The sequence below is a fragment of the Chenopodium album genome, chromosome 26 (genome assembly GCF_948465745.1).
Source record: "Chenopodium album chromosome 26, dcCheAlbu1.1, whole genome shotgun sequence".
Lineage (NCBI taxonomy): Eukaryota > Viridiplantae > Streptophyta > Magnoliopsida > Caryophyllales > Amaranthaceae > Chenopodium > Chenopodium album.
This window is the reverse complement of record NC_137859.1, coordinates 6,654,601-6,665,731: the sequence shown is the minus strand read 5'-3', so window position 1 is coordinate 6,665,731 and position 11,131 is coordinate 6,654,601. Positions and strand designations below refer to the sequence as shown.

General features: G+C 34.3%; 1 protein-coding gene across 1 annotated transcript; it reads left to right on the top strand.

Moving 5' to 3' along the window:
* Positions 1-4,541: 4,541 nt before the first annotated feature.
* Positions 4,542-10,004, top strand: LOC145617539 (RNA-binding KH domain-containing protein RCF3-like). The gene is made up of 7 exons (XM_081672249.1): positions 4,542-5,315; positions 7,471-7,812; positions 8,260-8,511; positions 8,759-9,142; positions 9,232-9,311; positions 9,399-9,501; positions 9,644-10,004. Exons 1-7 carry the CDS (start codon positions 4,650-4,652, stop codon positions 9,782-9,784), a joined length of 1,968 nt encoding a protein of 655 aa, XP_081528375.1. The 5' UTR covers positions 4,542-4,649; the 3' UTR covers positions 9,785-10,004.
* Positions 10,005-11,131: the final 1,127 nt, after the last annotated feature.

Below are 11,131 nucleotides of genomic sequence, written 5' to 3'. Positions count from 1 at the left end.
CCTTATAGTTACACATTGTTCAAGCTCTTATCGGTCTTGAAAGACAAGTTAGAATCAATAAACTTGCTAATTTAAGTGTGGTATGATGAAAAATGTCTAAAAAAAGAAAGTGTAATTTAAAATGCAAGCTAATGTATCTCAATACTCTCAAATAATGCTTTAATTGATTTAAAGAGTGTACTATATGTTGGTTGGGTTGCACAAATGAATGGAGTGACCTATTTATAGGCATTCAATTTTGTAAGACCGAAACCAATTTAGTTTTGTAGTATTTGAATTGAATTTTCTTGAGAAGTAATCTACAATCTACACATCTTATACGTTCCCATAATTTATATATGAGTACATATTAGAGATTTAGAGGTTCTACTTATTTACTATCCTAACACTCATAAACTTGTTTAGACTATATTGTAACTTTAGAACCTTTTGACGAGCGCTAAACTTATGTTTTGCACAAAGTATACTTTTGTGACTTTGCATAAGGATTTTATTAGATTAACATAAACAACACCACAAATCCGTTATGAACCAGACAATTCTCGCGGGAGAGCTAACATGTTTCGTACGGTAGATCACATAATAAGAATGCAAATATCGGGGGGTTCATTTTGTGGTTGGTACATTAAGGTGGCCAAGAAATAGTGAGGAATGATTTTTTAATGGGGCCACAAAGTTGCTTTTTTCTGTTTCTTTTCTTTATTGCAAATTTTGATTTGGTCCACTTATATAGACTAACCAAATGGGAGCCACAAAATCATTTCCATGTATGTCTATGGTGTTAATAATATCCATAAGATTTTCATTTGAATTTTCTTTTCTTTATGGTTCGTTTCTGGTTTTTTGCACACAGATTATTCTGTTCTATATTATTTTTATTTTATTCTATGGTTTAAAACTTACCTATAAACTTTATTTATATCATTATTGTTAATATTTTATACAACCAACACAGTACATTACACCTCATTACTCAAGCACAATATGTGTTGAGGAATTGTGTTAGGTGGATGGTGATGCATGTCTTTTTTTTTTTTTTTTTTTTTTTTTTTTTTTTTTTTTTTTTTTTTTGGTGAAAATGAATAGGAGTAAGAAAAGACTTGTATGATCATTATTTGTTTCGTTTTGTTGAAGTTTCTTAGAGTTTCTATGGTTAGGGGTGAACCTATCTTAAAAGATATCTTAAACTATGATGCAATTATTTACATCCATTTGTTATTATTGGTGTGTGATGCAACATTTAGATTTAATCTTAGCCATGTATTATGAGTGTATCATAAGTACCAATTTCTTACTAAAGTTTGCTCTCCTCTTCTTTCTTCTCTATTTTAGCTATGGTTTTAATGTTTTACCAGAAACATGTACTGATTAGTTTATATACCTTTTTCTGTTTTTAAATAGTTGCTTGTAAGTTGTAACATATCTAATTTAATTTTTACCTATACATAAGGAAAATTAAATGTGGGATATATATATTTCGAAATACATGCTATTTTTTTAATTATTACCACTTATGATAAAACAAAAGATATTAATAATTTAAGTATACTTATTACTCATTGACAATCATGAAAAGTAACTTGTTGATCTATTGTCCAAAAGATAAGAACAACTATGACAATGCATGGATACATAAAATCAACCCAATTTAGGACCTGTCCTTTTCAGCTCAGTAAATCTGAATATATTAAATTTCAAGACAATATGAAATGGGCCAGGAGAATTAGGTCCACAAACAAGGCTTTGGAGCTTCCATACTAAAACCAATTGGGGTATAAGGTATTCCTCTACCTTTTAAAAGTGGAACCTTCTCTCATCTTTCTCCAATGTGGGACACTCACAAGTGGGTTACAATGAGTTTCAACAGAACATCCCCTTCGCTTAATAACTTATAGACCTTGTTCCACAACTGTCCACAAGTCCACAAGAATAAAATATTTTAAGTCAAGATGTATAGATCAGATAATGTATAAATCTTTATTATTTAATTTCCATTACAGTATAATTTTGTTTTTCTTCTTGGAAAGTTATGAGTTGTTGTAATTTCAAGTTTATTTCGTAGTACTTATATTAAAAATAACAAGAAAAAGAACATGGCAAAGTCACTTAAGTTGATCACTATTTCTCTGCTGTTCATGCAGATTCACAAATAGCTGAGACAAGCAAGTCACCATAGAGTCAATCTTCCAGTCACAACTCGCAAGATGATCATCATATCTATATGAAGCTTATTAATCTTTTTAATCAATTTCAGCTAATCATAATTTAACAGCGACAAATGATCAATTTTCGTTAATCTTTATGTATTCCAGGTATCGTAATGAAGCCATAAGCCATTACATTTTCAATGGTATGTACTATGTAGTACGTGTTCTCGAAGAGGTTACCTTGTATATTTTCAATGGTATGTACTATGTGTTTATGGCTAGGAATATAACACTTCAGTTTCACAATTTACTTGCACACAAACATTAATATTATTTTGTTTTTATTACACCAAAGCCATCATATAAATGATTAAATGGTAAATTCTAATTCTAGCTGCTTGTTTATTTTGATTATATGGTTATTATTTTGAATTTCAGCTTCACTAATTAAATGTTCATAAATCCATCATAATAATTACAAATCCTAGTTGAAATAATGTGACATCAAAGTAGTGAAGATGATGATTGATGTGAATCAATGTATTACTACTGAAACGAATTTCATAGCTAGCTCTGTTGGACCATCATACAGTATATTAACTGCACTTCCTAGTTGTAATTTGCAAATAGGTTGACATCACTATCTTTGTGCAAGTTTAAACAATTTGCCAACTTGTTGGAAGGATTATGAAAAAAGAAAATAAGGTACTAAAAGTAGAAACACTGAATTACTACCACATCACCACTACTTAATTCTATGAATTGATATGTGATTTTGTAATTTTATGCACTCTCCTTTTGACTATTAAAATAAATAAATACTCTTTGTAAAATTGTACTAAGTATGTTTGCAAGAATTGCATCACGACTTTACCTGATGTTATCTTTAACTACCCTAATTAATTATTGTATTACAGAGTAAATGGTTATAGAATGTTGATACTATACACTACAGATTCATGTGGGTGTACATAGAGGTAGGTGAACGAAAAATGTTTTTATTACTCATTTGATATAATTTTGCTTATTTTAGATCTTAAAATGAGCAAAAAAATAATAATAACTAAATGAGCAAAATATACTTAGGTGAACCGTGAACCTTGCACTCAAGTATATGTAACAATTTTCACATATAAATTATAATGCTAACAATGACAAAAGTCCTAACGAAACAACTTGAAGTATTTAAAAAAATAAAAAATGAAAATGAAGGGGTATTAAAATAGACAAGGGCATAATATACATCATGGTTTGGTTTAGATCTTTAAAAAATTACTTAATGAGTAGTACATACTGGGCCCTGTAGTCCATAAAGCTTGGGCTACCCGTTTCCCAATCCACTCTTTTTGGGCCTCTTCAACGCCCAACAATATATGCCATGCTAACAGCTAACTCACACAATCACACTCAGTCATGCGTTGGGTGCTTGGGCATCAATGGTAAAGCGTACTCGGTTGTCGGGGAGTCTGTCTTAAGCAACCATGCACAAGTGCTTGACCCATGATCTATGCTCGCCTTCCCACTTTCCAATCTCCATATCGTACCAACCATGATAGCACGAGTGCACGACTCGTGCTTGTGCTTGTGCTAGGCCGAACCTAGTCACCTAGATCATCTCCATGAGGTTCCCCATAGAATATACTTGGTACTTAAGTTGGCAATTTCAAATTACCTACGTACTTGTCTCTTCATGATACAAAGTATTATACCAAGATCTTGTCCATTTATCAAATTTAACCCGAATAGATGTAAGTTTTTTTTTTACTAGAACTGATTTCATCTTAAAGCATATTTACAATTAATTACTGTACTTATCAAATTAACTATTCCGTGTCTCCGTGTTTTAGTATAAAGTATTTAGTATTAGTATATTTTTGTTTAAAAGGTAAGATGATAAAACCTCTCACAAGTCAACTTGGTCTGGGTTAACGGGATAGAAATTTTGGGATAGTGGGGGAAAGGGTAAGGGAATCCTACCCCCAAATTGTTAGTAGTGGGGATTGAACCTCCAACCCCTTGGTCAGAAGGTACTCTCATTTCCATTGTATGAATGTATGATTCATTGAGGAAGTTTGGGTAGCTGATAATCATGACAACACATTGAAATCGGCTCGACACAAACACGAAACTAGTACAAGAAACCACAAAATCGACACGACACGAAATAAAACCAACCTGAATATAACCCATGTTAATAAATTGAACAAATTATACAACCATCTTACAATTCACATATTTTTATTAGATTTTATTTAACACAAAATGCATAAAAGACCAAACACGAACATGAAACGACACGACTTTTTGCGAGCTTTAGATTTGGGTACGGTTCGCTATACTTTTTTAAGAAGGAAACCAGAAAAGATATCCAAACCCTGCCGTAAAACCCAGAGCCTCTGAGGTTTTGACTTAAAAGTCAACCCCCACTCACACACCCCCTTTCACTTTCTCTCTCCTCCATGTTCGTCAACTCTGCTCCACTTCACTCCTTCTTCTTCAACAATGGAACCTCAATTCTCTCTCAAACGCCATCATTCTCTCTCTCACTCTAACCCACCATTATCATCTTCCTCTTCTACTCCACCTTCTCAACATCCCAAACCCTCCGAAAATGGCGGCGAAACCCATTTCCGAATCCTCTGTCCCTCCGCAAAAGTCGGCGGTGTCATCGGAAAAGGCGGCGCCGTAATCCGACAACTCAGGGATGATACCGGTGCTCGAATTCGCATCGTTGATGATCTTCCCCCATTTTCGCGCTGTGATGAGAGGGTAATTCACATAATCGCCGATTCGAAAAACCCTAACCCTAATTTGAATTCTGGGGAGGAGAGGGAAGAAGGGTCGGTTGCGCAGGCGGCGTTGGTGAAGGTGTTTGAGAGGATATTGAAGGTGGATGAAGAGAGGAGTGAGAAGAATGAGGGTGAGAAAATGGAGGATGAAAGGAGAGAGAATAATGGGAATGGAAATGGTGGGAGTAGTAGTGGGAATGGTGGGCAATCTGGGCATGTTGTTTGTAGATTGTTGGCGCCGAGTAATCAAGTTGGGTGTGTTCTTGGAAGAGGTGGGAAGATTGTGGAGAAGATTAGGCAAGAGAGTGGTGCTCAAGTTAGGGTTTTGCCTAGGGAGCAGCTTCCTGCTTGTGCTTCCTCTGGGGAGGAACTTATTCAGGTGAAACTTCCCTAATTTTCGGCCTTTTTCGGTTTCTATATTGCGTAATTTGATAATTTATGATTTGTTTTAGTGTCATTTGGGTTGTGTAATCTATGAATTGGTTTGATTAGGTGATTTGATCATTCATTCATTCTCGTGGATTCGACATTACTGTTATAATTCGTATTGGCTTATGTACATTACATACCTTAATATAACCCCTTATTGTATTCTCGTTGTGGCAACATGTGATTAATTCGATAGAATACCTGCCTGATTTTGACCTTAAAAAAGTGTACATGAGACAGACAAATGTCTTGGTTTCATTAGGCTCTCATGGATGATAAGCTCAGGTATCCTAAATGGGATATATATCTTGTCTGCATATACTCACTTGTAGAATATCGTATCACAATGGATTGACGTACTGTAATTAATTTTCTAGCGTGTGTATATTTCCTGTTGACAGTTTTTTTCCTAAATCAAATTTTAATGTTGAGTATCTTGGATCCATCCTTTAGATAGTATTGTTAAGTGATTATTAATTTGTCATGACATTGATGATTGATAGCTTTATCTTACTTGTTTGGTGATTTTGTTTAAGTTCTATATAAAAATAACTAATTTGACCAAACTTACTTTACTTATTCGAGGACTTGCATAGTTGCATATCTCTATAAGTAGGTTTTGGGATTTCGTGTGAACGGTGTGGAGTTTTTGGGATATGCTGATAAAGTTATCCACTGTGTGCTTTAGGATGGAAGGCATTTCATAATTGAGATCATCATGTTTGAGTGTTGACGGATGACGGTAACCTTCAGTCTGTTACTCTGTTCTATTTTATGTGGGAGTTGTGGGATTGTACTTGTTCCAACTTTCACTGTTTCACACATTTGACAGTATTTCCCACTTTAGTATATGCATGTCATGCCCAATGAGAAGTGGGGAATGAGGCTTTGCTGCAAATATTTGTTTGCTAAGACATCCATTTTTATTGGGGTTAAGTTAAAATATATGTTGAATGTGAGGGTGTAAGTGTTGCTTGAAGTTTAGGAGGTGGGAAGATGCTAGGGAACTAGGGGGAATGACTGCAGGAAAAACTGGTTAATCTATTCTGGAAAAGTGCTAATTCTGATAGACCATGGGATATGTTTTATCTGCTAGGAATTGAAGGAATCTAAAAGTTACAATTTTTGGTTTAGAAATTACTGAGATGAGTATGCTTGAATGAATTTGTAGTCACCTTGGACCGAATTTTCAATTGGAATTCTCCAAGATGAGAAAAAAGTGACCCCTGTTGAAACTTGAAAGTAGGACTCAAGATGTGAGGTGAATTTTTGGATGTATAATGAAAAGGCACCCTAGTGCCTTGTAAGGAAATTGACAGGATTATCTTTGGGAGCATGACATTTTTAACAGTATAAGAAAGGATAAAAATGACATGGGAGGTAAGGATAAGCTTTCCCCCGATATTTTTATCTGTGGACGTGATCGTTCTAAGTCTTTGTCACATCATTTTACCTATACCTTATCCCCTTTTCTATTAGAATATTACTACTGCTTCTACCGGTGTTGCAAATTAGGAATTTACTCAATGATTGGTTTTTGGACTTTAGAGGTTGATGATGATACAGAGATGTCATGGCCGAGGAATGCTTCATGCCTTTAATAGACTACTGCCTTTATTGTCTGTTTTATACTGGGATGTTGATTTGTCAAAATTTGAGATAAGCGGTTCATAGGTTTTCATTAGTCTGTGGTATAGCTTGAACTGACTTTGGAGAAATGCACTTCGTTACCAATTATATTGATTGTGTCTCATGTCTTGCTCTTTACTGTGTATTAGGTAAGTGGATCACTCTATAGGCGTAAGTGTATTTCCACACTAATGTATACATTGTATTCATCAGAGTAATTTTTGTTGGGTCTTATTGTGAAGAGGAAGCTATGATCTCTTTTGATCAATGTCTATTTTTGTCGCTTTGTAGGAATATTTCTTAAGATCAAGAAGTGCATTGGATGACACATGACAATAAGCCTGAAACTTGTCACTTTTGCTGAATGACATCTTGTTCATCATTTTTCATAGTTCTGTTTTGATTGTAAAATTGTCCCATCTATGTCTTCATTATATCAATTCAACATTCATATTTATACTTTGTCTGAAATTTAGATGGCAGGGAATTTTCAAGCTGTAAAGAAAGCTCTCTTGTCTGTTTCAAGTTGTCTTCAGGAGCATCCCAAAGCTGATATGTTTCAAGGACCAAATATTGCTAGTCAGACAGATTCTTTTCCTCAAAGAGGTGCACATGCTGCTGATCATAGCCATAGGATAGCTCCAGAAGATGATGTTGTTTTCAGATTGCTATGCCAAGCAAGTAAAATTGGCAGTTTGATAGGAAAGGGTGGGTCCATTGTGCGGGCAATTCAAAATGAAACTGGGGCATCAATCAAGATAGGAGATACCGTTTCTCCTGATTCAGATGAACGGGTTGTATTCGTATCAGCACGAGAGGCATGTAAAGATAAATTTATTATTGTGCACATCTTAACTGTTGAGTTTTGTTAAAATATTGTGTTAAGATGTGATTTATGTGAAACATCTTGCTTTTCCCTTTTTACAACTTGTAATTACACTCATTTAAAAAAAGAAAAAAAACCCTTGATCGTGAATGCTTCAAGTCTTTTGTTATTTGATATAGGTTCTTTCTGTGCTTGAATATTTGGTGTCAAAATAAAAATCTGAATGTTTCAATTTATCAGGAAATAGTGCTTTGAATCTTGTTGAAGGAGCAGAGCTAGTCAGCTAGGTATTACCGTTAGATGAACTAATTTCTTTATCTGTGATCAGTGTCATTGTCAGCATCAAAAATCAATTTTGTAATAATATAAGTTGTATAGAAGGTTAATATCCCAGTGATTACTCATTTGCATTTTCAATTTCCTTTTCAAACTGTTACAGAGTATGGACCTGAAACACTCTCCTGCTCAGGATGCTGTCATCCGTGTGCACAGCCGAATAGCAGAGGTCGGATTTGAACCAGGTGCTGCAGTTATTGCCCGGCTTCTTGTCCATTCACAACAAATAGGTTGTTTGTTGGGTAAAGGAGGCCTAATTATTGCTGAAATGAGACGACTTACTGGTGCTAGTATTCGAATTTTTGGCAGGGAACAAGGCGTGAATCCTAATATCCAAAATGATGAAGTTGTGCAGGTAATATTTCGGTGAACTCGGAAGTGGAACATTCTTATAGTTTTGTAGCTTGGGGTGAAATTTTCCTCATTTATATTCATGTGGTAGACCAAAAGGTCTCCTCAGTTGAGCTGTTAATGACTTTGTCTGCCAATGTCCTCTTACCTCATGGTTAAGGTTTTCTTGCGCAAACTTGCTGCTGGTCTCTTTTTTTTGGTACTCATTGAAGAGCTTTACTAAGATATTGGTCATTCTACATACTTAACAGGTTATTGGGAGTTTGCAGTCAGTTCAGGATGCTTTATTTCAGATTACTAGTAGGCTTCGGGATGTTTTGTTTCCACCGAAACAGTACCTTTCTCATGTTAGTAGCTCGCCTTACTTCACTACCTATCAGGAATTACCATCTCCTTCATTTCGGCCTAGACATGATCAGGCTTCTCCTGGTCATTATCATTCACCAGTTGGATTACCTCATGCCTATTACAATCGTTCTGCTGGCCAAGGGCAAGCTCATCCATCCTTTCCACATGACATGGATAGAGTTGATGGACCTAGTGGTGAACATGACCATCATCAGTATGGTAGTGATAGAGCTTCTTATGGCCTGTCATTTGAGAGGCCAGCTTCTCCTAAAGTGTGGCATCCCCAGGTAATAACGGAATAACCTGTTGCTTCTTTGGTGATTGTCAATATGTTTTGCAAATGATCACTGAATATTGCATAATATGCGTTGTCCAGGCTGCTGAGTATGGGAATCCAAGCAGATATTCTGACACAGGGGCTGGGTCTTCAAGTATGGTTGCAAAAAATAATGAAAGGTGAGGCTGAAAGAGTGTATGGCTTATGATATCTTGTTTCTCCGCTCTAGACTATCGAGCTTATTTTTGTTTTTCTCCATGGTGCAGTGGTCAGATGCCGATGGTGACATCTGTAGAAGTTGTAGTTCCACAGGTACTACTACCTCATGTTTATGGAGAAAACAAAACTAATATTGGACATATAACACAGGTGGGTTTAGAACAGTGAATACAGTACTGCTGTAATAAGATTTCTGACATTGAACTTTGTCAAGAGTTTATCTTTTGCAGTATTATCTAAGGTATAAATTCTGATTTTGGTTCTGATATAAACTCTGGTTTCTTGATTTTAGTTTTCTGGAGCAGATGTAATTGTTCACGATCCTAATCCTGGTGCTACTGAGGGTCGAGTCATAATATCAGGAACTCCAAGTCAACTGCATACTGCTCAAAGCCTCGTTCAAGCCTTCATCCTATGCGGTCAAGCATTTTGATAACCCCCTTATACAACTCGCATGCAGTCCAGATAATTACAGTTGAAGGCAAGATGTACATTATTGAGCTAACCTCTTTGTAACTTAACCTCAATTTTGTTTGTTGAATTAATGTTTTTAGACGTTTCAGTAAAAAGGAGCTGAAGCTCCATCATATTGAATCATTGATGTATATTTTCATAGATTTATTAAATTGGCCAATTGGTCTTTCATTTTTTAATCCTATTTCAAGTACTTCTATTAGATATCCAACAAATTTGTGGGTGATGTTGCATCAGATTTTTGGCAAGGGTTTAAGTTCATGAACTTGTGTATTGTTGAATTATTGATTTCCATTATCCAATCTTTATATTAATATCAATTTTATCACTTTTTGGCAACGAGATTATCGATTCACCATATACTAAGTTAGATTTCTTGTCATTTTCAAATATACATCATAATGTAACTTCAGTCAAGTTGAACACACGAACAATATAAACATGTTTTATGTTTAATTTGAGAAAATTATCTTTCAAAAACCAAATTTCGTGAACATTAAAAAATAATTTTCAAGTCCAACAAGTCAAATAAGTTTCAATTTAGCCTATTAGGGTCCAATAAACTCTAAGGTTCAATAGGGGTTAATTTCTGAGAAAATATTAAATATAATTTGTGTTTCGTACTGTACAATGAAGGGAGTAATTTATACGTAGTATGCATAGAAAGAAGAAAACAATCATACGAGATAAATGATGCATTTTCAAATTCCTTTCTTTTTTTTTGAAAATAAAATTGTTATCTGTCTCAATATTTTACTCCAATTGTTTCAATTCAATGAACCTAATTTGATAACCTACTTTCTTAATTTTTGTGAAAAGAGTAAAATTTTTACTCCCTCCATTTCAATTTGTTAGTCCCATATACTATTTTGGGCGTTTCAAAAAGATCTACCCATATTGAATGTATTCTACTTTAAACTTAATTTTTATTTCCTATTATATACGTATTAAATTCTGGTTGGTTAGACTAATTGATTGTGAATTATGACATGACTCTAAGTAAAGAAATTACTCCCTTGATTTATGAAATTATGGCTATGCTTTCCTAAAAAAAATCAAATAAATTAAATAAGGCAAGATTATTTATGATTTTTTTTTTTACTTTAATGCTAGATTTCAAATATTCTCCTTTTCTTATTTTATGTGATTGATTCCATATGAGACTATCGTATTGAAACGGAGGGAGTATCATATTATAAAATTTATTTTACTCAAAAATATTTATTAACTCAATTTTTTATTTATTTTTGGTAAAACAAATCTTTACTCAAAAATATGAGATCACCTTAAACTATTTATTTATTTA